The sequence below is a fragment of the Condylura cristata genome, unplaced genomic scaffold, assembly GCF_000260355.1.
Source record: "Condylura cristata isolate star-nosed mole 26May11 unplaced genomic scaffold, ConCri1.0 scaffold00008, whole genome shotgun sequence".
NCBI classification, from domain to species: domain Eukaryota; kingdom Metazoa; phylum Chordata; class Mammalia; order Eulipotyphla; family Talpidae; genus Condylura; species Condylura cristata.
In genome coordinates this window covers 23,844,190-23,870,256 of record NW_004567109.1, presented here as the reverse complement: position 1 = coordinate 23,870,256, position 26,067 = coordinate 23,844,190, and the positions used below count along the sequence as shown (strand labels likewise).

The 26,067-nt window shown below is 50.4% G+C and overlaps 1 protein-coding gene across 5 annotated transcripts in view; it reads left to right on the top strand.

Annotated features, from left to right (window-relative positions):
- The window catches only part of ERI3 (ERI1 exoribonuclease family member 3), a 121,475-nt gene that overhangs the window by 72,994 nt on the left and 22,414 nt on the right, over positions 1-26,067 (top strand). For 2 of the 5 annotated variants that reach the window (XM_004678917.2, XM_004678918.2), the window contains one exon: positions 24,311-24,410. The exons of 1 other annotated variant lie outside the window; for it this stretch is intronic. In XM_004678917.2, the coding sequence (XP_004678974.1) occupies positions 24,311-24,410 (100 nt within the window). Of the gene's footprint in view, positions 1-24,310; positions 24,444-26,067 lie in introns of all 5 variants that reach the window. 2 more of the 5 variants (XM_012722685.1, XM_012722682.1) reach the window with 1 other exon arrangement.

The window sequence follows — 26,067 nt, the reverse complement described above, 5'->3', positions numbered from 1 at the left end:
AGGTGTGATTCTGGAAAGTTCTTAGGGACATACACAGGCAGAACACATGGAGATCTTAGTAATGTCAGAAAACTTCACAGACATTACCATCTCCCTTCAACACTTGGTGGAACCTAGATTTTGGTTCTATAGTGATTAAAAAACAATATGTAATGTGCGCCTCCCTGGTGGCACAAGGTGTTAAGTCTTAGCATTATAAATTGTTGGCAACCACTGCAGCATAAGTTCAGTCCCGAGCTAGGGAGGTGACCTCATGGCACAGCAGACCTCCCCTGACTTGCCTGCTGCTCCCTCAGCAGTGTATTTCAGTCAGTCTGCTTTCTGCTCTCCACCCTGTCTCTGGCAAATCCTCTTACCCTTCTGTCCCCCATACTGCTGGCGTACACTCCAGCTCTTAAATAAATACATAAATAAGAATGAATAAATAAATAAATAAATAAAATGAATCTTAAAAAATATATGTGATGCAAAAACTATAGTACATTTGGTTGACTTTTACAGGGGTTTGTATTTTGTTGATTACAATAGCATCTGCATAAACCTGGACAAACTGGCATGATAATATATGAGACTCACCCTTCGCTTACTCTTCAGGTGATGCTGGGGGTGTGCACTGTCCCCCTAGGAAGTGGCTCACAACATTCAGCCTGCACTCCTTCCCTTTCCTCTCACTGATCACTGGAGGAAATATGAGTAAGTTTCAGGAGGAGAGGGAGAGAAAAAGGAGAGAGGAATTTAGCATGGACATTTAAGCCTTTGTGGGCCAGGAAAAAGAGACTTCCCCAGCAGAATTCAAGTGAACACCAGAGAAGAGCATAGTGCTGTTCTCCCTCAGCTCACACTGAAGAAGAGGGTCGATCAGCTTTTGTCCTTGACTCCAGCTGCTGTCATCATGCCTGGCTGGTCAGTGCAGTACGGTCACGCTCACTTTCAGGTAGTTTCTAGCTCTGTCACCTGCCTGTCTTTTGACCTTGGATGAGTTACTCCCCAGAACCTTAATTTTTCTCATTTAAACAGTACAGGTTAATAACAATACTACTATTTAAAAAAAAAAAAAAAACAGGTGCTGCTCTGAATGCTATGAACTGACTCACCTAATCCTCAAGCAATTCTACAAGATAACTACTGTTATTAGCCATCTTACAGATGAGGAAGCAAGTGCAGAGAGATGAAATACCTTCTGCAGGATTCCATGCTGGAAAGTGATGGAGCCAGTGTTTGCATCTAGACGATGGATTCCAGAGTCCATGCTCTTAGCTCATTTGCGCTGCTGCCTGACTACAAAGGAAGGAGGAGTTACTTCTTGGGTGCTAGAGAGAAAGTCAGTCAGCCAAGGTTTCGTGAGGAGACACTTAAAGTTGATCTATGAAAGAGGAGTAAGTTTTCAGGAGACGGTGGGAAGAGCCTGTAGTCAGGGGGCCGGTGTGAGTGGCAGCCAAGCGGGGAGGTGCAGCTGCTGGGCAAGGGCGCGACAAACGCGTTTTCTGGCTGCTGAGGCCACGTGTAAGCGTGCGGGACAGGCAGAGAAAGTGAGAGCAAGCGAGCACCAAAGAAAGCCTTGCTCATTGTCTCAAGTGGAGCTACATAAGCTGCCTTCTGAGAGGGCATGAGCTCCAGAAAACTTGCGTGCTTCTGTCCATTGAGGGACGATAGAGCCAGTGGGGCCAGGGAGAGCAGGAGGGAAAGAGGCGCCCTGCCTTATAGCAGTTTTGGGCTGTGGACCATCTGAGACCGCTGTGCAGGAAGACCCCACTGTCTTATGGTAACATCAGGAAATTACAGCATGTGGAATCATTTAGGTGGTCATGCTTGCAAAGTTCTAAGAGGAGTGCTATACTCTGTGTGTGGACACACAGCCTGGCACAGTCTCAACCAGGGAGTTCTTTGGCCTTGTTCTGCTTCCCTGGTGAGTGCGGCCATAGCAGGAAGGGAACAGGCCAGGGAACCAGCTCTAGGCAACTTTCTTGGTGAGGTTCCTGCAGCTTCTACACATCTACCTCTGCCCTGGAGTTGATTATGGTACCCTCTGTGACAGGTCTTTACACAAGGCCTGCCCTGGGGTTTTTGTGCCTCTCCATGATGGCTGCTCAGAGACTCTGGTCAAGTGGTGCTGCTGCTTCATCCTGGTCCCACAGCGAACCTCTTCCGTCTTTGCTTTGTGTCCTTGAAGATGAGAATACTGAGCTTGCTCTAGCACACGTAGAGTGGGGAGCTATCCTGGGCCTGTTTGAGCTAGGATTTAACCCTAAACATCCTGACCCCAACCCCCCAGCCTAGAGTAGGTTGTTGTCTATGACCTGATCTGTCTCTGCAGGAGCGTTAGTCAATTGAGGGAAGGAACTAGATCTGCTGTTTCTCTCAATTCACAGATCTGGGCACACAGAGAGGATTTCAGGATATTGGTAGAGGTGGAGATACTTTAAGAGGGCTGGGGACAGTTTGGGAGAAAGCTGGATTCCTCGCTGCTTGGTGTTTAGTCTGAGAATGCTAAACCCTAACTCTGCCTTCTCCCAGCTTTGTTTCTCTGTTTCTCTTATCGCTATACTCTGGGCCTGGAAGCTGGAAGGAATTGTAGAAAAGGAGAGGGAAGGACAGAAAGGGGCCCTGAAGGTGAGAGACCCAGCCTCCCATCTCCCGCGTTATCCTGCAGTCCACTCTGGAAGATAAGACCCAGTCTATCTTTATCATTAATAGAGCACCAATGTACTGAGTCCCAGTGGGTGCCAGCTTCATGGCTGGGTGCTTGACCCACGTTATTATATTTCATCCCCACAGCTACTCAGCAAGAAAAGAGCTTTGTCCTTATCTTATGGATGCTGAAATAAACTCAGAGAGATTAAGAAGTTTGGCCAAATCACATAACCAGGAGATAAATCAGGTTCTTTCCTTCCATAGCTTCCTTTTTGTCACATGTGCCTGCAGGTATCACCTGCAGGCAGTTCCTCTGGTCTGGACTGGCTGAACTGAATACCTGGGCAAACATACAGCAACTATGTGTATCATCAGGAGAGTCAGTGATGGGGAAGGACAGAGATTGTCTCACCCTCCAGTTCCCGTAGGAATGACAGCTGTGTAGTGGGAATCTGACTTTGTGAGTAAGAGGAGACACCCATGTGTGCGTGCACCCACATGGGGAGGTTGAAATCTGCGTGTACTCAGTGTGCGCATGTGCCTGCCCATGGGACACCCACGGTGGCTGAGTGTCCAGGTGTGGGTCCGTGTCTGACGGATCCCTCTAGTTCCTAGAGGTGGGCAGCTGAGGGCCTTCTCTCTCAGGACAGTATGGTACACTAGCAAGAAGCCTGGAAGGACCTTCAAGCTAGAAGAGAAAGGCATGAGAGCTGCTGTGGGATCACTTGCCTTTTCTGAGCATCAGTTTCCTCATCTAACAAGGAAACTGAAGGAAGCAGTCTTTTCTTATGATCTCTTCTGCCTTTGTCATTCCGATGTCATCCATAGTATCTTACAGGTTTCCGCTTGTTGCTCTGAGCAAAAAATGTCACAGATGCAGGGAAGCTGAAAGAAGGCTATATTTTGCCCTACTGACTTTGACCTCTAGCCTTGGGACCTACTCTTCCATCCCATTGAGAAAAGCTGAGGGTGCAGGAAAGGCAGACCTTTGCCTGGCGTTCCGTCAGGAGAGCTGTGGGCTCAGGTGTTAAGGGCACCTTTCAGTTAAAGTTTGGATAGCTGGCCTCTTTTACAGTTTGGGGTCACCTAGGCTAGAACTGAGTTAGTCTCATAAGAATATGGGGTGAGGAGAAGCTTGTCTCCTCGCTTCTTTGGATAGATACATGACTCCTCAGAAAAGCAGAGGAAGGGTGCAACCCAGCCCCTTCCTCTGGCCCTCGATCCCCTTAATTGGTTCTCTGGTCAGACACAAAGTAATGACCAGGTGGAGACCAGACAGAGTAACAGGTGCTTATATTCATCAGAGTCTGTCTGAGCTCTTCCAGGGGAGGAATGGTTTAGGATCCAGAGTTCTAGTTTTCTCTGGCTCAGAAGTGATCTGGGTGACTCCTAGAGATATGTAGCCTTTAACCAGTTTAGCCTTTAAGTGGGGTTGTGGCAGGGTTTTGTCTGTTTTTTCCCATTAATCAGCATTCAGTTCCCTGTCATTTCTGAATTTGAGCGACTAGGTGTCTGGAAAGGAACAGGCATCTCTGTGGGTCTGGCCAGGATCTCATTGCCCCCAGGGCTCATGCTCTGCTGAGACCCATACATCCATATTCACATCCAGCCACCCATAGCTGCCGAAGCCCTGGGTGTTGGGACCTTTAGTCTCAGAGATGAATCAGACCTGCTTCCCACATGTACTGAGCTCAGGTCTAGCAAGGAAGATGGTGGGTTGAGGCAGATGGAGAAGAACATGTATGCACAGTGTGTGGTGTGTAGGTGTGAATCATCTGTGGTCTTGAAAAGTAGTTTCTTTTGAGTTCATCTGTGTACTGACTTGGAATTTATGAGACAAAGAATCCACTAGGCTTGTCTGTGTTCTCATGTGTCCTGACTATCCAGATGAGTGAGGCCCTGCTGCGGGCAAGGGCCTGCAAGTAGGGCCCTCCCGAGACACCAGGCTACCTTCTTTGGAGAGCAGTGGCCCTCCTGGGGCTATGAGATTGGGCTGGACACAGGAAGTGCTTGTGTGTGTGGACAGATGTGTTTGTGAATGAGCACAGGCCAGGTGCCCAGGTGTGCATGTGGCAGCAGCCAATGGTCTGTCCTGAGCACCACAATCAGGTCTTATGGTGCTTGTCCTGGGCCTGGCACCTACTTGGCTGCAAGCAGTAGGGCAGGCTGCAGGCAGATCCCAGGACAGCCCTGAGGCCTCCCTAGTGGTGTGTTTGCTGTGCCTAATTACCCAGCAGTTGTTTAACTATGCAAGCTGCATGCCTGCCTTTATTGCGCTGTGATTGCCGAGCTGCCTATGGGGAGTGTCATAAAAAGATATAAAATGCCCATTATCTGTCTGACGCCCTCCTCCTGGACTGTGGGTGTTTGTGTTTTATTTTATTTTTATGGCTCCAGGGAAGCTCTGCAGGAAGAAGAGGGAGGGAAGAAGGGAGAGGGAGGGGAGCCCTACAGAAGTTGGGGGCTGGGAGGCTGAGGAGCCCCCTTCTTGCTGTGGTCAGCCACATGAGTTGACAGTTCTCCCCACCGGCAGGGAGATGCAGAAGTGGCATGTCTCTGGGGTGAGGACAAGGTGCTCAGAGTCAGTTCTTCTCCTCCCCTCCTCATCTACTTTCAAGCCCTGCAGCTTGTTTCCAGCCTACTTATGCTAGCCTCCAGACGCAGGCCCACTGCCCTGGGCAGTCTACTCTCCCTACCACTCAGTTCTCAGTTGTCTGGGCTTTGATGACTCGTTGCCTGCTGGCTTCCTAGAGCACCATGGCTCGCAGTGGGGCAAATACAGGGCCTCAGCCACCTGTCTTGCAAGCCCATCACCCTTAACAGCTTCAGCCTCACGCTTCTTGCCAATCATAGGCCACACATCTCCAAGCTTCACTGGGCCTCAGGGAAGCCTCGCAGCTCAGAAGGAAGGGAATTGCTAAAAAATGGTCACCTTCCCAGTACCAGACAGAACCTGTTTAAGGCACTGAGTCCAGAAATCAGAGATCACACATGGACCCCACCCCTGAAGAGCTCACACTTTGTAACCAGAGTGCCAGCTTCACAATAGGTGTTTAATAAATGTTTGTCAAATGGAATTGAATTTCACATAGTCATTCTTTCATTCAGTAAATGACTGTTGAGAACCTACTGGGTTAGGCACTCTGCCAAACACGGGGGATAAAACAGCAAGTAAAATAGACAGAATGCCTTGCTCATCATTAGTTTATTAGGAGATGGATTTAAATCCCGGATATCTGTCCTTTCAACTATGGCATGGTGTTTCCCTCCTGAGCCACCAGACCCTAGGCTGACCTGGGTCTCACTTGCTTGGAAATCCTCCTGCCTACCCAGGTACATGTGCTCTAGCGTGTCCTTTTGTTACAGGGCACCCCAATATGAATTGGGTTGCCTGTCTGTGGGTCTTCACCCATGTGCTTACAATTCAGTCGTATTATGGACACACTCAAAAAGGTTAAATAATGGATTTATTTATAAGGAGAAAGGTAAAGGAATAACCCAGGGAAAGAGGGAGAGAAATACAAGTTAACTAGGATGTCCTACCAGTTCTGCTGACTTGGACTCCACCGGCACGCTGAAAACTGATTGAGCGCCAAAATGATCAGCCGCGAACCACCAGGCCAAGAGACCCCCGGAGCCCACATGTCTGGCTGCTCAGCTCCGCCCTCACATCCCAGCATGCTTCTCGTTGGTACTGATGGGATTTGGAGTTCCAGTATCTGGAGTGGGGGCGGAGTCCGTGAAACCTGTACCTGTTACACTTTGAGAATCCCAGAGTCCCTTCTGACTTGAATACCATTTCAACATAAAGTTGGTCAGAAGAAAGAACCCCAGCTGATGTTAAACAAAATGGCATTATTGCTGACCTGGTTTTGTTAGTGTCATGTCACTTCAAGTCGGTGTCCAAGGATTGTTCAAGCTGTCAGTGAGAACTTGCTGGGCACCACAATAGGCTGGTGGTGCATTTCCAAGGCCTTATATTTGTTGCATTCGTCTGAATGCCCTTGGCTGTATTCCTCCCTGGTGACTGCCTGCTGACCCTTCAAGATCCAACGCCCATATGTCTTCTGTTAAGACTTTTCCAGCTTCCCACTGCGAACTCCCACCCTCCTCTGACACCCTCTGACTCCCACCACTCCTCTGAGTGCGGGGGTGCCAAGGCACTGTTAGAGCCTACCCTGGTTTGTTCACTCTTGTTGAGCCTGCTATGGGATCTTGCATCTCGTTCATCTTAGTGTGTTTTTTTGTTTTGTTTTGTTTTGTTTTGTTTTTAAGATTTATTTATTTATTCATACAGAACTGGGGAACAGGCCAGAGATGCAGAGGGTGAGAGGATTCACCAGAGACAGAGTGGGGAGCAGAACAGGCAGATCGACGAAGTACACTGCTGAGGGGAGCAGCGGGCGGGTCAGGAGAGGTCTGCCACGCCATGTGGTCACCTCCCGGGCAGGCGGGGATCGAACTCATGCGGAAGTGGCTTTAGTTTCTCAGTGCTGTGCTTTAACCCGCTGCGCCACCAGGGAGGGCCAATCCTAGTGTGTTTTAAGAGAAGTTATCATGAGATATAACTAGTATATCTTATTTACCATATAATTCATCCACTTAAAATACACAGTTTGGTGCCCTTTCAGTATGTTCACAGGGTTCTACAATCATCATCACCATCTAAGTTTAGAATGTTTTTGTCCCCCCCCAAGACACTACCAGGAGTCATTTCCCGTTTCTCCCCAAATGCCCCAGCCCAAAGCAACCATTAATCTACTTTCTGTCTCTATAAATTTGCCTGTTCTTGCAATTCTGGGAATTTCTACTCGTGGCTTTTTGTGGCTGGCTTCTTTCACTTAGCATCATTTTTAGGGCTCCTACATGTTATACCATGAATCAGTACTTCAATTCTTTTTATTCCTGAATAATATTCCATTGTACTGATCTGCCACATTTCATTTACCTGCTCATCAGTTGGTAGACATTTGGGTCATTTCTACTTTTGTGCTGTGATAAATGCTACTGTGAACATTCGTGCACAAGTTCATGTTATTGGTTTTACTTTTTTTTTATACTTGTCTGTGTTTCCTAGTAGATTATAAGCTCTTAAGAATAAGGGTCACTTCTGTGTTGTCTGCTGCTGTACCCCCACTCACTCAGTAAATGTCAGTGAATGAATACATGCATGCTTTCTAATTCTCATTCCCCCTTGGGGTAGAACAGTAAATTGTTAGGATCTGTTTTAATATCATAACCCACTCTTCCCTGGGTATAACTGTATACACATGTCTGCCACCCATGCTGGGGTATAAGTTCGTTCTTCAGTATCCTGCACCATGTCCTTTTCATTCTATTGTTGACACCTCTGGTGCAAGTCTACCTAGCAACAGCTGATGTGAGGCACCTCCCTGAGAGTTGCTTCCACAATGGCAGATATGGCCTTGACACTGAGGACAGACTGATTCCACCTTCCCCTCTTTACTTGAGGGACTTTAGATGGTCTATATTAGAGAGCTAGTTTTGTGGGAGGGTCTTGGTGGACTACTGGGCTAGGTGTCCTCACAGCTCAGTGCCAGGCTGGCTTTGTGACTGTGCATGTGCCTGGGCATGTGAGAAGAGGCACTCTGTGCCATTCCAGTAGCCCTGGTGAACCAGAACCCTGGAGCAGGAGGAGTTCCTAGAACCGGTAATCTCTGAGAGATGAATAAAAACAACATTTCTCCTTTCCCTGTGCTTACCCTAATAGTTTGAGCCCATAATTAGAATCGGGCTATATTAGGCTAATTAGGAGGAAGGAATGATGGCAGGAGGGCATGTGGAGATGCGTCAAGGTGATGGGTAGCAAATCCAGAGTTTTAATAGGTCAGTTCCAGAATCAGGTGGTCTGGGAGGCTAACTGGGTGACTGGTCCCCTCTCCTCCCTCCCTTCTATTCCCATCACTCCTTGAAGTGGCCTTCACACTTTGCCGTCCTTGTCCTCCATTCTGGCAGCGGCTGGGATGTGGGGGACTGAGGCAGGAGGGAGAAGACCCCACCCGGAGCTTCATTGCCTATGCACGCGCCGTCCAGCCTGGCGGCATGATTACCTTGCTGAGAAATCCGTCCAGGCGCAGGGCTGCTGATAGCAATCATTGATTAAGAGGGTAATTGTCCTGAAAATTCAGATTGATCAGAAGGCAGAAATGATAACTTGTGTAACTGTGTTTAAAGCCACGTCCTGTCAATAGGAGAGACTGAGATGTATCGCGCCAAGAGGGGCCAGAACGGACGGGCGTGTGCGGGCGGGTGGGCGCTGCCATCCTTCTCTGAGGGCTGAGCAGGATGTTTCTTGTCAGTAACCTGGACTATTGGAGATTCAATCACTTTTATCTCTCCCTCTCTCTCAATCCAAATGCCTTTTCATATTAGGAAATTAGAATCGGCCCTGCTCATGCAAGATTTATTAGCTCTGCTGAGCAGTCGCACTGAAGAGTAAATGATTTTGCTTTGCTGGAGCTTTTTACACATTAGGACCCAACTTCTTCCTTGCTCTGTACCACCGGCTGCCTGGAGGAGTGGGCTGGAGGACTAGGTGTTCAGGGAGTCTGGTTTGGGAGCAATGCATCACTCAGGTCTGTTTCCTTGTCCTGCCAGAGATCCTATTGCAACTAGCTGACTTCTTTCTGTCTGATCCCCAGATAGGCCCTTTACTGGAGTTTGGTTGTCTCCCTTGACTCATCCCCCTGGGCGATGGGATCCATCTATCAAAGTCAAATGACCTGGTAGTTTACTTTAGGATGAGGTACCCTGAGTGTGTTTTGAGGTGAGGTTTGGCCACAGAGGCAGAGGCCCTTCCTGAGCCTGGGACTACACTTCTGTCAAAGCATCTTTCTGAACCCTGGGGAAGTTACTCAGGAGTTGCCCTTGAGTTAGAGCGTGGAAGCTGGTTAAAGCACGTTTAGTGATCTGGGCCATTTGGCTGCTGTGTCTAGAGGGCTGCAAGGCCGACTCTGCTCTGCTCTGATTTTCCAGCGATGGGGACTCCTAAAGGAGAAAGGCCCTGGGGCCTATACTTCTGGAACTCCACGTGCCTTGGGCTCCGAAGCAGGATGGGGGCCTGTGGGCCAGCTGTGCCTGACCTGCCCTGGAACGTAGGACACCAGCGCAGTAGGTGGCTGTGGGAAAACCACAGCCTTCACTAGACTGTATTATTCTTTCTCCTTCCTGCCCTCCCTCTGCAGCTCCTACTTGCTGAGTCATATAGACCCATGGCCATGTGTCAGTCACTGTCATTCTTCTGCCTGCTCCCTATTACAGGTGCTCTCTATCTGATACCTGATAGAGCAGATAGAGACCTGATAGAGCAGATGAAAGTGTGGGGAGTCCTTCTGACATGGAAAGGTTAATAAAACCCCTGGATTTTGTGAAAGGAGTATGATCCCAAGGACTGCTGTTTACTCACTTTGCTCTCGTATCTGCCTCTGCAAAGCTCCTTTGTGATTGTTCAGGGTAGAGAAAGAAGAGAGAAAACTGGGCAAACGGAGAGTTGGAGCTGAAAGTGATGCTCCCAGGAGTGACAGTGGGACCTGAAAACAGTCATTTTGATCCAGAGGAGGACTGTGTTTTGAGACAAGGGGAGGCTTTTTGGAGGAAAGGATCTGGAAAGTATCAGCCAGGTGTTCGTTGGATTAGGACTTACCTCTAAACAGATTACCAGGACAGAAACTGTCTATTGAGGGTCTGCTTCACGTCTTTCTACCTGTCTCACACTGTCCTTGGAGAAGTCTTGACTCTCTAGTAAGTCTCCTCCTACTCTGCTGCATTGGGCAGGGCAGATGCATCCTTCTGTGCATGCACCCCACCACCACCACCACCACCCAGAGCACGTGCGCTAATCATGTACTAAGAGTAGTCTGAGTAGAGTGCTCCGTGCAGCGCCACCACGCCCCCGCTCTGAGGGCTTGTGAAGGGCATGGGTACACAGGACATACTGGGCCCTGGTGTGAAGTGCTGCTGCCCCACCCCTGGGCTAGGTTTGCCAGCTGCCTAGGCATAAATAAATACTTTGCGGTCCAGAGTGAATGCCACACTACATTTGGTTTAGTCGTCTGTTAGGACTAGTTTGGGTAAAGTCAAGAAAGAATAGAAATGTCATGGGTAGCTTGGACCTGGGAAATGAGAACTCAGTGGACTGAGGGAGACAGAGGTCCCTACAGGGTAGTATAAATGGTGTTGCCTTCTAGAGCCCAGAAGAGGGAGTGTCTGACTCCTCCTGGAAGAGCTCAGCTAGGCATCCAAAAGTGGGCCCCTTGATCTGAGGCTGTAAAAGGGGGTGGGTAGTGTGCCATGGACATAAGCATGGGCCAGCATCTGGGCAGGGAGAACAAGCGTCACCCATCAGCTATGTTAGGGTTGGGGCCCAATGAGTTTATTTCCCTCAGCCACACCTCTGTTTTAGCAAGCCTGAAGAATCCATGCTTTCCCCATCAAGCTGACTGTTGGTTCTTGGGCTGGAAGTTGATGTTGGAAAGATAATACAGGACACAGCCTTCGGAACTGAATCCCAAGCCCTCCCTCTGCTCTTCCTTCTGTCCAGCCTAAAGACCAACGAAGGGGATGTGGTTCTGGCTACAGGAACAGCTCTGGTAAAGCTGTAGGCCAACTGGTTCCACCCTTGCTAAAGCCATTGCCAGCCCTGTCTCCTGCTGAGAGCCAGCCTGAAGCCAGGGGCCTGGTTGGTTCTCTAGGCCTGGTAGGGAGGCTAGGAGGAGACTGGAAAGCCAGGAGACTCATTTTCACTGGAATTTGACCTAAAGCTGGATTGGAAAGGAAGAAAAGATTTTGAACAAAAGTGCAGGCAGGAAGGAGCTGTTAACGAGCCTTTCTTTCTCTTCAGGGACAGAGCGGAGCGCATAGCAGGGCGCAGCGCCTGCTCTCCTCAGCAGCTCTCTAAGGTAGCTGCAGTCTCTGGCCGCTCTTGCTCTCGCTCGCTCTCCTTTTTTCCCCTCTCCTCTTTCTCGGCTCTCTCTATTATGGGGACTTGCTCCAGCTCTTTCTCTCTCTTCTGTCTCTCCTTTTGTTCTCTCTTTGTCTATTTATCACACTGTGAAGGTTGAAAGAGATGTTATTAATCTGGGAGAATGAAGGCAGGATTAGTGGTATGAATCGGATTTTGAGAGGTGTAATGATAGAAAGACTCGCTCGGCTGGCGGCCTGCGTGAGCTTGATAAATGGGGAGCACTCCAGACTGACTCGCGCCTTCCTCCGCGCTGTGCGCCCTGCCCGCTGGGGCGTGCCGCGCTCTCAGATCTCCCAGCCGGCCCACCCCGCTCCTACCTGAACCGGAGCAAAAAGCCAAGGGTAAAGCAGACACAAATATCTCCCATTGCACTTGGAGACATCATTGCTTTTAGCACCCTTCTCAAGTGGAGGCCTGTCAAGTTCTCAAAGGACTCTGGGCAAGGAACTGGGGCCCCAGACTTCTGCCTACTTCTCCGGCTATGAGAGCAGAGCTCCCCTCCTGCCCCTGAATTGGAAGTCAGGAATCAGGGAGTGATAAGACAGTTGCTCGACCAATCAAGTAAGAACGCCGGGTCATATGTAATTAAGCAAAGTGCTATTGGCAGAATTCCGAGATGAACTGTGGAAGTCAGGTGGGACATAGAGACAGGGGGGATGAGCAATCAGGAAGGGCTTCTTGAAGGTGGTGGTCTGGACGGCAGGATTTGGCGAGAAGGCTAGGGCTGCAGGGTGATGAAATAGCATAAGCAAAGATGTGGGGGCAGAAATAAACCTGACTCCCGTGAGAAGCAGAAGAGCCCCAGATTTGGTGAATTTCAGATCAGGAAGGAGCCTAAGAAATAATTCAGCCCCTCATTTTCTTAAGGGGAAACTATACACCTGGGGACTAGAGTTGCCATTTCCTGAAATGATTTTCTGTTCAAGTCTGGCTATTTGTGCCTAAGGTGCCCCCTTCTACCTCCAGGGACCACAGTGAGCCTTTCCCTCACCTCATCTCTGGAGTTTGTCCATCCTTTCAGCCCTCATCCCTGCAACCAGAGGCTCCTGGCTGAGGTTTACTACTCACAGTCTCAGCACTTCCCCAGGAGTCTTGGCTCAGGATTCTCACACTCCTGCCTGGGAGCCCATTCTGCATGGTGCTTGGGGTATGCTCAGCCAGCCAACTGCTGCTTGTGCGGTGAGGCCCCCGAGGAGACATAGCCACCTGTGGGCTGCAGACACCGAGCCCTGTCCGCCTTCAGATCCCTACTGCAGGTCACTCTGATCACCCTCCATCATGGTGACTGGGCTCTAATTGATGTCTGTGTTCCTGCAGAGGACTGTGAGCTCCTCGAGAGCAGGCTCTGATGAGTTGGCCAGGGTCAGTCAGGCCTTCGATGAATGCATGAATGAATAAGTTCTGTTTGTGTGGTTTCTTACACTCCTTCCAGGTAGAATACGGTCTTGATTCTCTTACTTGTGTTTCCCAGACCTGGCTACCCTTAGGAAAAATGATGGGTAGGTGTGCAAAGAAACTATCCTTTGACATTAGTACAGCACCCTCAAATCACATAATAATGACAGCGGTAGATGGCTTCCCATAGCCTTAGGAAACACCCAAAGCCCTCTCATATTCCTGGGGCCCTGCGTGAGCTGACATCTCATGCCTCCCTCGCCAGCACATCTCACAATTTCTTTCTGTGCTTCAGGGACACTAGCCTCGATTTGATTCCTTCCAAGTACTGAGTGACAGTTTGCCTCTCAGCCTTGACTTACATCCTTCCCTTGCTTCTGCTAAAACCTGCCCCCTCTCAGCCAGTCACTTCTGCTTACCTGTCCTCAGGAAGCATTCCCCAACTAGGTCAGGATCCCCTTCTCTATATTATTGTAGCAGCCTGTGTTTCTTCTTTGAGCCCGTATTATAGCAATAACTGGTTGTGTTGATATTTTTGACTATGTCACTGTTTTACACCAGCTTTCTCCCCAGACTGTAAGCTGTCTGATGACAGTCCTGTATCTGTACTGCGGCACATATGCACACGAGTGGCATATAGTGGGTTCTCAAAATACGCCTGTTGTGAGTAGGTGTGACTCCAAAGCCATAGCACATACATGGGCAGAATGACGGTGGAAGTGACAGAGGAAGACAGGCTCTAGGATGCCGGACTTGCCCTGGAGAGGAGGCTCTTAGGGCACTGGTGTTCAACTTCCCCACCTCTCAGCCTTAACGGGACCTTATTAACTAGTAACCGGCTTTTATGCTCTCCCGGGTGATCCTGTCTGCTCCCACATTCCATGTGCCACCATGTGCCTGCTTAGAACTTTCTTGTCACAGTTCAGACCCCTGAATTGAGCTGCTGGCCCACAAGCCCGCCTTCTCTGTAGGCAGCACACCTTGGCTGTCCCACTGCAGACCATCTTCGTCCTTCTTGGTGCCTTCCCCCAGGCCTCCTAGGCTTCTCTTGCCAGGAGGTGAGCATGTGGGTTTATTTGTCTCCTTCTGGCCTCAAAACTCCTTGAAGGGAGTGGTGTAGCCTACTTGATCTCTTTCCAGCACCCACCACAGAGCTTGGCACTTGGTAGTAGCTCGATTAAGTGAGTTATATGAGCAAGCTAATGAAGAGGGAGGGAGGTCTGAGATGAGGGTTTTGAACACCCTTTTTATTTTCCCCAGGGTAAAAGGAAGTGAAGATGTATGCGATGTGTGCAAGCGTGCACGTGCCTTCGTGTGTGAGGGGTGGGCGGCCGTGATGGTGGTGGTGTCACATGCTTGATAAAGGATTATATTTTAATTTGGAAAGCACTTTAGAAACTTAAAGTGCTTTGCCTAAGTGCTGACTGCTATTAGTGTCTCCTTTTTATTAGGAAAAAGGACATGATTTTTCTCTTTTATCTTCAGGCCTGTCCAACTTCTGAGAGTCAAACTTAGCAAAATGCCTGCCCCTCACTGAGGGCTAGTTACATGCCAAGTTCAAAGCTTTGGACTTGAAACACAGAATTCTGCTTTGCAGACTGGTTCTGACACCCCTGTGGGGATTAGCCCCAACGCTGAGTATCAGGAAGGGGGTGGGAGAGACAGGGTCATTTGGCATAGTTCAAGCTGCAGTCCCAAACCCCTTCCCTCTCCATGCAGGCCTGGGTGGGAGGACATAAGAACTTGGATTGTTTTGGAGGAGATAGGGGAACCACCCTGTGGTTATCAAAAACCCACTTGTCATGTAATACGAAGGGCTAGACTTCAGAGAGAAAAAGGGGGAAGAATAGCCCCAGGAAGAAGTGGGCTTGTTCGGCTCAGGGATGATAGGACCGAGAGGCACAGACATCACAGCTGCCGAACCTGGGGATATTAAGAGCTGCCACCACAAAGGGCTAGGTCAAAGGGAGGGAGTTTGTGGCGCGGGAGCAGGAGGAAATTTGGTCAGGAGGCCATGAGGCAGGAATTTGCCTTATGCCTCACAGCACCTTCCAGGGCCTTGCAGGTTTGAAGGGAAGGTAACACCCCTCCGTGGGGTGAAGAATTGGTGCTGCAGTGGCAAGAGATACAGAAGGCCCAGCTGAGCCTGGTCTCTGGGCCTCTCCTTGGGATTCTGCCTCAGGCTCTTTCCTGGGCTTCCCTAGGCTAGACAGCACCCTAATCTCTCAGTCTGGCCTGTCTCTGCCAACCTTGGATGCTGAAGACTCTGCCCAAAACAGGCACTGGGACGTGGGGGCTCTGACCCATCATGCTAGTGCCCTGCAGTCCCGTCCCTACCACCTAACTGGACTCTGATCTGGTGGAGGTAGGGCAGGGGTGGCGGGGGGAGTACTTAGAGCCTTCTGCCTTAACTGAATTTCCATACCTCCTGTTGTTAATTATAGAGATGTAATAATGCGATTAGTGCACGATTAAAAAAAATCCCTGATATGATTACCATGGATTTAATATCACATGATATATCATTATATCGTTATGCAGTGACAGATGTAATTGAAATACACTTATTGGAGCCGGGGGTGGTGTTTCATTCAATCCCCAGCACCCCGGGGAGGAAAAGGCTGACTAAAAAAAAAAAGCAATGGGAGAGGAAATTGTAATGAAAACAAAGAAAACTCACAATGTGTCTCTCACCCTGGGCAGCTGGCTCAGATGACCTGCTGCCTTCGACTGCAACGGAGCACGTGGAGCCCCAGACAGGCCAACCTCTTTTGGGGGGTGAGGCAGCATGGCACAGAGGCTTCTTATCTGGTTCTCACTCTGAAACCTCAGTGTCCCCAAGTTCCCTCTGACTCAGCAATGAAGCAAGGATTCTGGGAGGGAGCTCACACCATCTGAAAATGGACTCAGGCCCCTCGTGGGCGCCACCTGTACTGGTAGCAGTCCTTCGAGTGTTTTGGATCTGGGACCTGTATCACAGCCCACGAGAGGAGCCGGTCCAGTTGTAAGCAATGAGCAGGAAGGTTGAATTCACAGAGGTGATGATAATCCCACCCAAGTTCTGTTGCTGGGCAGAGGCACCAGTACCTCTGGGACCCCTGAAATATGTTGGTAGCCAGGGAACACTGTGATCACAAAACTACCAGCTGGGGGTAGAGAGGTTGGGGCTGTGTCACCTGGTGAGGTGTCCATCCTTTTGCTGTTGTAGCTGTATTGATTGCGCTTCTGGGCCTGAGCAATGGAGTGGGAGCCAGAGAGTTCAGAAAAAGAGAGGGGGAGGAAGGAAGAAGTTCCCCTTCTTTCCTAACATAGGCAAGTGAGCCCCTTGGGGAATTACCGTTGGGCTGGACTAGCACAGCAGTGGTTCCGCAAGGATATTGGATCAGCTTGGCAGAGGTAGCAATTCTGAAACCAGGCAAAATTATAGACAAAGAGAGACATTCCCCCTCTTTTATAACACCTGCCCTTAAGAATCCCCCAGCATCATGGAGTAATAGATTTATAAAGAAATCTAATGTTACAGGGCTGTTCGAGTATGTTTACAGAAGGAATTAGCCAATAGAGACTTGGTAAAGGAAGGTTCTTTTGAGTTGAGTATTGAGTATGTGTTCATTAGGAGGGAAAGCAGAGAAGGTATAGGGCATTCTTGGTAAGATGGAGGAATTGCTCAAGAAGAGTCTCGCAGGCATGAAACATCAATCCCAGGATTTGGTGGGCCATAAGGAAGGAGCAAGAAGTAAGATTGACCACTCCCCACCCCGACCCATTTCTGATAGTCTAGGTAGGCCAGATAGACGATTTTGCTTTCACTAGGATTTGGGAACCCAGAGAAAGGAGAACTTTGGAGAGGAACTATTGAAATGCTGTGGGTTGTTTTTTTTTAATATATTGAGTATGAAGTCCTTGAGTGATAGGGGTATCAGGTAGGCAGTAGATATATATGACACTCCAGAACTGACACTCCAGAAATATCTATTTGGAAGTTGGATTTAAAGCAAGGGATTGAAGAAAGACCCAAGGAGAGTAACAGCATTTAGGCAAAACAGCAAGGCAGTGTGTGAGTGCACGCATAGGGTGACCAGATGCAGAAGAGACTACACAGGAGATTGTGAAGGAAACATCAGAGAGACAGGACAGCTCAGAGGACAATGTTGAAAAAACCAAAGGAGAACAGTTTCAAAGATGAAACAGGCTGCAGTGGTGGTGAAGACAGCAAGAAAACCTGAAATTGTCCACAAGTGTAGCATCATGGTGAGATTGTTGACCTCAGCAGAGCTAAGTGGCATAGTTGGGCTGGCAAACGAGACTGTAGAAGCTAAGGAATGATGGGGGAGTGAGTGGTAGTGAGTCTCATAGAGAAGTTTGGTTGGTAACAGAACAACCGCAGGAGCTGGATGGGGATGTGAAGTAAGTGGAGAACTTTCCCTCTAATTTTCAAAGAGTTGGGCATTGTGTTCAACACTTCATATACCTCAGTCCTCACATCTGCTCTCTGGGCAGCAACCATTATTACCCTCATTTTATAGAGAAACTGAGACAGGCAAAACTTGTGTAAAGATAAGTATGCTTGAAAACTAATGGAAAGAAGGTAGCAGAAAGGGGGAGGTTAAAGCTTAGAAAGGAGATACTAGATGGAGCAGAGTGAGGGGGTGGAAAGGCTCAAGTACAGATCACCCTTAGATAAGAAGTGGGATGTCTCTTAGAGCAGTTTTGGTGAAGGAGCAGGTTAGGAAGGATATAAATGCATTTGTAGATGAAGGGGTATGCAGTTTAAAGAGTTTTGCCCAGCTTATCTTAGTATGTTTGTGAAAGAGGAGGGGAGTAGTTTGTTGGATACCATTAGGAGTTGCTAAGATTGTGATCTTTCTGTACATTTTAAGCCACTTTTCCAGCATCACTTAGGTCAAGTGTGAGTGTAGATAGACAGTTGTGATGATAAATGAAAGGACTCGGGCTTGGTAGAAAATGGGCTGAGGCCAGAATACGGTGGTTAGATAGGTTGGGGAAAAGCTAGAGTAGAGGGAGAGAGGGGGTTCAAAGCTAGAAGGATAGGAGCCTGGGTCACAGTGGACTCTGTCATAAGATTTCAGACAGAAAACAGCTCCAGCAGATAACAGAGCACAGGATGTGGGTGTAGGGATAGATGACTGAAACAGGTGGAGGAGAAGGTCGGTATAGCACAGGGGGGTAAGAAATTGAGAGGCAGAGCTCCCAGATTGATTATCCTGTAGATACTGAAGTTACCCCGAGTGGTGGCAATTTAGAATGAAGTCCTAGAGAAAGAGGAAGAAAAGCCTAGAGGCATCAAGCAAGAAGTTTTTGAAGAATGTTGGCAGAATATATCCAGAAATGAGTAGGTATTTGACTTCCCAGTTAGTTGCTGCATAACTTATCGCTCCCAAAACTTTGTAATGAAAACAACAGTAATTATTTCATTATCTCTCATGGTTTCTAGTTCCAGTTCTCTCATACATTTTCAGAGACTGGAGTTTGCACAGCATGGTTGAAGCAGCCAGGGTGTCTGGGAAGTCTCTTCCTTCACCCAGACTCACAGCTTCTGCATGAACTAGTTTGAGCTTCCTTACAGAATGGCACCCTCTGGGCAGTCTTAACCACATAACAGTGCAGCTCAGGGCTCCAGGGTACTGTTCTAGCAAATGAAGAAGATACTGCCTCTGTATTCCTGGAATTCTTGAAGGCACATAACACTTCTGCATTCTGCACGCTTCTGCATTACCGTGTTGGTTGAAATAGTCATAGAAGCCCACTCTGTTTTGAAGGAAGGCCATGGACTCCCCCTGTTGATAACAGGTGTATCAAAATCACATTAAAAGAACATGTGAGGGGCCCTCCCTGGTGGCGCAGCGGGTTAAAGCACAGCACTAAGAGGCTGAAGCCATTTCAGCATGAGTTCGATCCCTGCCCCAGAGGTGACCACATGGCGCGGCAGACCTCTCCTGACCCACCCGCTGCTCCCCTCAGCAGTGTACTTCATTGATCTACCTGTTCTGCTCCCCACTCTCTCTCTGGTGAAGCCTCTCACCACCCCTGCACCACTGGCCTGTACCCCAGTTCTGTAATGCATAAATAAATAAGTCTTTTAAAAATTAAAAAAAGAAAGAACATGTGAGATAGGCATTGTGGCTGTCCTTGAAAAAAAAAGTCTACCACAGTTGGTGTTAGGCTAAACCCAGAGGGCAACATGCACTTTAGATGGCGGCACTATGAATGTTTAGAGGTGGCAGTGTAGGGGATGTTCCTGAGTGATCTCGGGTATACCTGGGAGAAAGAACTATCATCCTTTAGGAGACTGAGGCCCAGAGAGGTTTGATAACTCATCCAAAATTGTGCTAGTAACTGCCAGAACTGGACATCAAATCCAGGTCTTTCTGACTCCTAAGCCTGAACACAGTGCCCTTTTATGAGATAGGGGCTTTCAGGTGCACCACCTTCACATCTACCTGTGGCCACTGTCCTTGGTTCAGCAGCATGGAAGTGTTGCCCAGTTACATAGATTAGGTAATAATTGTGTCTCTCAGACTTTCTTTCCCCCATCCTTTAAATATCGACTTTCAGCATCATCTGTTGAGTATTTATGGGAATAGCAGGTGATTTGATTTGGTTCCTCTTCTTGGGAAATGGCCCATCGACCCTCAGCCTACAGGGTGACAAGTCTGGTTAAGTAGGCCTGGTTAAGGCCTACTCTTCCCACCTCTGGGGAGGCTGGGTGGGTTGGAGGTGTAGGTGCCAACTTGGAAGCTCTGTTTTTGTCCTGGAAGTTGCAGGGCAGCCTGTGCTTCTGTCTAAAGTCCCAGCTGGGTTTTTGCCCCGGCCACGGCCCTGCCCACTCTGTATCTACCCACTCGCAGGGCTTGGGTAGGTAGCAAGTGGGTGGGCAGAGCACCCTCGCAGCTGTCGATGCCTCTTCTTTCCTTGTTGAAGGATCTGATGCTGCTGCCGATGAGGGCTACTTCATCTATTAAACCCAATACACTTGTCGCAGCTGCTAAGCCCCCATAAGCCGCCGGGCGCCGTGTTTGTGATGGGACTGACAGTGCATGGAGGAGGCTGATTATACACGATTCCATTTCGCGGGCCCAGCAATGTAATTTCACAGGGCGATCAGCGTTTGCATGTAATAGCAGGCTGTGCTGAGGTGTCAGAATATTAAAGGCGCTAATGGCAAAGCTCCCTGTTACACAGGGGGCCACCCGCTGCGCCTACAGCAGGGCTGCGCAGCAGGCCCGTCGCAGATGGCTGGCCACTAAGCTAATGGGGCAGCAGCCAACGCAGGCAGAGCCGCGAGAGGGGAGAGCCAGCCGGGAGCAGCTCGGCACCTGCTTCCCAGCGCATGGAAATTACAGCAGCCCAGGGGAAGGGAAGTGTGCGTGCCTGCCTGGCACAGGGCTGGGGTGGGTGGCTTGGTAGACCCAACATCCCTCACTCCAGCTCCACCGCCCTGAATAGGACTCAGGGTTCCCCACTCATCTTTCCATCCGACCCACCCTCTGGCTAGGAACCCAAGGCTGGCAGGGGGGCCCTAGTGGATGGGAGAAGTGCAGCTGGAGCGGGAACACCCAGGGATTTTGAACCAGAGTGGCAAAGACTCTTGGCAAGAGCTCTGAAAACAGACTCCTGCTCCACACTAAGCAAGGTCAGAAGACTTCTGGGCCCCTTACCCTACACCCCACTGGCTGGCTGTCAGGAGAGAGGGTAGAAACAGGAATCGGAAGCATGGATAAATGATAATTAGGGCACTTAGTTGGCACCACTGTTGAACACAGAGCTGGGAGGCAGCACCTCAAGACAAGGCTCCTGCCCACGGTGGCTGCCCCAACCACACCCGAGCCCCGACCCAAGCCCCTCACTGCTTAATCTCACCACTCTTTGTCCTGACTGCATCCTCTGTCAGGAATGTTGTCTTCCCAGGCCTCCAGTACCATCCTTCCAGGTAGCTTTCCTAGCTGCCTCCCACAGGGGCCTGTTTGTCTCCACTGTCTCTGGGGCAACCCACCAGGGACAACCTCCCTTACTCTCCTGTCCCCATGGCTCCCTCGTCCAACCTTGACTTCTCTGAGACAGCCCACTCTGCCTAGCCCTGAGCAGGCTAGCCCTGGGGCAGGCTCTACTGAGATTCAGAGAGGCATGCAGGCTCTCAAGAAAAACACCCAGAAGAGTGTAAGTGACAGGGTGGGCGGAGTAACCCGAGAGCCTGGTGCCTGTGTGGGTCTGCTCCTCAACATGAGTGTATCTGGAGAGTGGCGGGGGGGCCATTAGAAGGAGTCTGGGAGGGGTGGGCCTGAGGCGCAGCAGGTGCATGGGGGCAGAGGTGTGAGGATCCAGACCACACACTGATAGGAGCACAGACTGGTAGGACTGTGTTCTCTGGGTGGCTCTGTGGTGACTGGCTGTGCCTGAAGGATGCCTGAGAAGGCAGGAGTTGCAGGGAGCTTGTGGCGCTGTGCTCTGGTACGCCTGGGGCTTCAGCAGGGCCAGGGTCACGTCTGAAAGTTTGGCTCGCATGAGCATTTGGCAGAACCTGGGGGAGACACATACCAGGGTTCTCAGCAGGGGCAGCAGGAGAGCCCAGGCTGAAGGAGAGCAGTTTTAATTAACCGTTTTTAATATCATTTTGGACTTTGGCTAGTATGTGAAGGCCCCGCTGGAAGCAGCATTTGTAAAAATTAAATCCCTCTTATTAGAGCTTGGCAGACCTATGTACATGTGCCGCCCTTCCTCCCTCCCCTCCGCTCGTGCCCCTGAGGAAGTGCTGGATGAGGCCATGTCACGGCAGCAATTGGTTATCGCGCCTTATCTGGGAATATGAAACTGTGCGGCATGACACCCGCGGCCGCGGCCGAGCCGCCAATTCATCTCGCCCTCGCTCTGACAAGCTAGACTGCCCTTCCTGAAAGGCGTCCGTCAGGCGGGACCAGGGCTGCCGCCTCGCCGGTACCTCCGCCTCCTGCTGTGGGTCCCAGCTTGCCCTGGTCCAGCCAGGCTCGCCTGGCCCTCGTGGGCTCTGCTGCCCTCCAGCCCCTGTCCCCGCACCCCAGTCTGGGAAGATCTTGGGGAGTCATAATTATAATAATAATCTAATCATGGTGACGCGTCGGGGCAGGCATCTAATGTTATCTGAAGTGGTCTTCCCGCTTAGCTGCGATAAGACTCAGAACGACGTGCAGATAACGCTGAGCTGCCCTGTCCCTGAGCCGCCAGCAGAGCAGAGGGGCCGCGGCGGCCCTGCCGCCCGCCCACCCGCCCGCCGCTTTAAGCCGGGAAGCGGCAGCACCTGCTAATGCAAGTGTTTAATATTTGATGGGCTGGGATAAAGCAGGATCACCTTCGAATTGAATTGAGTGTCAGCCGAGAATCTATTACTGAAATTCGGGTGTGATTTGACAGCAAAGTAGACGATGTTATTCTTCACTAGTTACTGCAATCTTCTCCCCGACATCACTTAAATATTTTTTTCTTTGCTTGAGTAAACACACATTATCCTTCTTTTTTCCCCCTTCCTTCCCTTTTTCCTTTTTAGAGGAGAAAAAAAAACCCATCCAGCTCGCCTTCTCCAGGCTGATAGAGTAGATTGTTATTTCTTTATTTGTCCTATTAAATGGAATTTCTGATCGTTTAATCCGGCCTTTGTAAGTGATTTTAAAGTACTTGAAAGCCGGCCCGCCACTGCTCTCTGGCCCACTGCGCTCCAGCCGTGGCCCTGACCACGCTCAGCAGCTCCTCCAGCTGTGCACCGCCCACTGGCTGGCTGCTTTCCCTCTGCCTGCGTGCCCAGCTCTGCCCTGGCTCCCAGCCAGGGTCCTCTCGCCTGTCCTTGAGCCTCACGCTCAGCTCCCAAGTGGGTACAGCTGTGGCCTGGGAAAGGCTGGGAAGGCTGGCTAGGAGGCTGGGTGGTGGCGGTACCTCCGTGGCCCAGGAAAATAGCTAAAGCGGCTACACTGGCTCCTTGCCTCCTGGTGCCCTTGGGGCTGGAGGCTTGGTTCTGCAGTGGGAAGTAAGGGTACTAGCCCTCTGCCCTGGCTCAGACTCTGTCCAGCCTTTCATTTCCGATCCCCCCGCGGGACCCTCTGCCCTGTGAGGGAATCTGTGGAGCGGGACCCCCTCAGCACTGCTGTGCCTGACTGTGGCGGCCAGTCACTTTAGTTCCCTCAGAGGACTCACCATCCAGCGTCTGACATCCCCCTCACCCCCAGGCTGCATCGCCACTGACCACTGTCTGCGTGCTGTTGCCCTCTCACCGCTGAGAGAAGGGTAGCTGGTATTTGGGGACTTCAAACGTGAGGAATGGGCAATAGTCAACTAGCTAGCCGCACAACCCCACTGGCAGGAAACCAGCCTGAGCAAGAATTAGTTCCCCATTGAGCTACTTAGTACTACACTAACCCGGTGACTCCCATCTTGCTAGGCCTCAGTTTCTCATTTGTGACGTTAGGTCAGTCATGTCTGTAAAGCACTGCCAGAGCAGGTGCATCCCTGCTCTGTTCTGTGCCCCTCCCCCCTCATGAAGGTTGGTGGCGGCCAGGTGGCGCGAGTAGGAGATAGAGGCAATGGAGTGCTTGGGGGCCCCCCCAGCAGATCGATGCCCCCAGCACTTCCTTCCCCAACCCCAGGAAAACAATTAAGTACAGATCGATGGGTGGCCGCTTTGAATATGCATAAGTGAGCACTTGACCTTCAGCTGAGATCTGCTCCCCACACCACACACACACCACACACACGCACACTCTCTGTCTTCACATGTTCCTGCACAGCTGCTAAAGTCAGCCAGGTGACTGAATCCCTCTTCAGTTGAACCCCCACATGATGCTCTGCTGTCTCCAGGTCAAAATCAGATTGACCACAGGCAGGTGGTTGGCCCTTCTCACTTCAGTTTTCCCGTCTATGAAGCTTTTACAGGCTGGTCTCCAAAGACTTTCCAAACACTAGCCTTTATGACCAGTAATACTGTGGAGAGGGGGCCCAGCAGAGTACTAGGGATTCCAGAGCGGGGGGATTCTTAGGAGTGCGTGATGAGGGGGCGGTCCTGACTAGGAGGGTCTTGGCAAGTGGAGCATTCTAAAGAAGAGCCTGCTGAGGGGACGCCCGGCAAGGGCTGCTGGGGTCATCTGATGGGGAGATACCCAGGAGAAAGAAAACCCCTGGTCAAAAGAGAACCCCAGGGGAGACTCAGGAAGTGGCATGATGAGAGCAAGTCCTGAGTAGGAAGGTGGGGGTTGGGGGCTTGTGAGTGAGTGGGGTTGGTTCGGGGACCTTTGTTAACCACTCTTACCTCCTGTCTTCCAGGCTTACAGCTTCGCCATGGGCTGCTGGCCCAAGAATGGACTTCTAGACATGAACAAGGGCCTCAGCCTGCAACACATAGGCCGGCCCCACAGCGGCATTGGTCAGTCCTTCCACATATCCCCCTGGCAACTCGGTCAGTCCCCTGCCCACAGGCCCCAACCCCCTGGCTCCAGAGCATTCCGTGGCTCAGTAACATGCTCTTAAGAGGGTACTCCATAGCAGAAGGCTGGGGGGTAAGGGTGAATGAGAGGGAGTAGAACCAGACCTTGGAGGACCTATCAAAACAACATTTAGGAGACTACTCTCAGCTCTGATGGGTCACAGGCGGCCCTGGATATGGGACAGGTTTCCCCTCCCCCAACCATAGCCCTCGTGGGTGATGTCCTCGAGGGTGGGCACATGTCAGTTTACCCACCCCCCTGTGGAGCTGAAGGAGGCTGTTTAATATTGTTTCAAGTCTGTGACCACTAAAATGGGCGATCAATGGGAGTTAAGGAGATGAATTATTTAAACCTCACCAGCTTTTAATTAGTCAGGGTCCTTCTGACCGATGGCTCCGTCCACAGGGTATTGACTCCCCCGCAGGAACAGCAACTTCCATTGAGCGGTGCCTGGGTTGGGAGGGGCCACTTGGGGTACCAGGTGGTAGCACACCCTCAGGAGGAGTCCTGCTTGGGAGGGGACTAGAGTGGCTGTGGGTTCAGGTCCCGGGGCTCAGCCAGCTTCTAATAGATCAGTAGGGGTGGGTGGGTGGGTGTGTACGTGAACACATGTGTGACACCTTCAGCAGCATATCTCTGGGTGTCAAAGTGTGTCTCTGTATATGTGTCTCTGTTTCCAGGTGTACATGTGTAACACTGTATCTGTAAACAGGGGCACTGGCTATATATGGAAGCAACCATCTGCGTGTATCCATCAGAGAAAGCCTATCAGTTGGTTTCTGTGTATCTTGTGTACCTGGGCACATATGTGCATGCAAATAATTTCTAGCAGGATAGTTGACAGCCAAAGGCTTTGTTGCAAGTGGAGAGGAGCAGAGGTATGCCTGGAGGCACTCTGACATTGTCATAACCTGTGTATCTCTGGGGAGGTACTGTGGTGCCTGGAGTTGGGGGGGGCTGGCGAGACACAACAAAAGGATCCAATCACCTACTGCAGACTAGCGCCTTAGCCTACTACAGACATCACTGTGCTGAGGGATGCTGGGCAGGCTGCATGAACTTACAGCTCGAGAAGCTCACATCCTAGATGCAGACACCACACTGGGCAGCTGCCACCCAAGGTGTTAAAGGCTGTGCTAGAAACACCTGGCTGTCCCAAGGGAGATTTCCTGTGTCCCCAGTTGGCAAGGTGACTTCTACCTCCTCATTTACATCTCACAGGAATATCCCGTATCGGTCCTGTTGGGACACCCCTCAGCTTTCCTGGGATCCAAGGAGAAAGAGGAAGTGGTTAGTGGGCCTTGGAAATTAGGGAGTGTCCACGGCAACTGCTGTTCCCTCCTGTGGGAGCTATTCCATGCAACCTGAAGGGAACCCCAGACCTAGCAAGGTGATATGCCTGGGAGGTCAGCAGAAAATTCCTAGAGAATAGGACACTTGGATTGATGGATCCTTAAAGGATGAATAGCAATGTTCTGGGCAGAAAAATGGGGGGAGCTTTTCTACTCAGGGGAAACTACGTGTAACAAAAACACGAGGCCATGAGAAGCCCGCATGTTGCGAGGACAGGTTTGGACATTTATTACCAGTACCTCC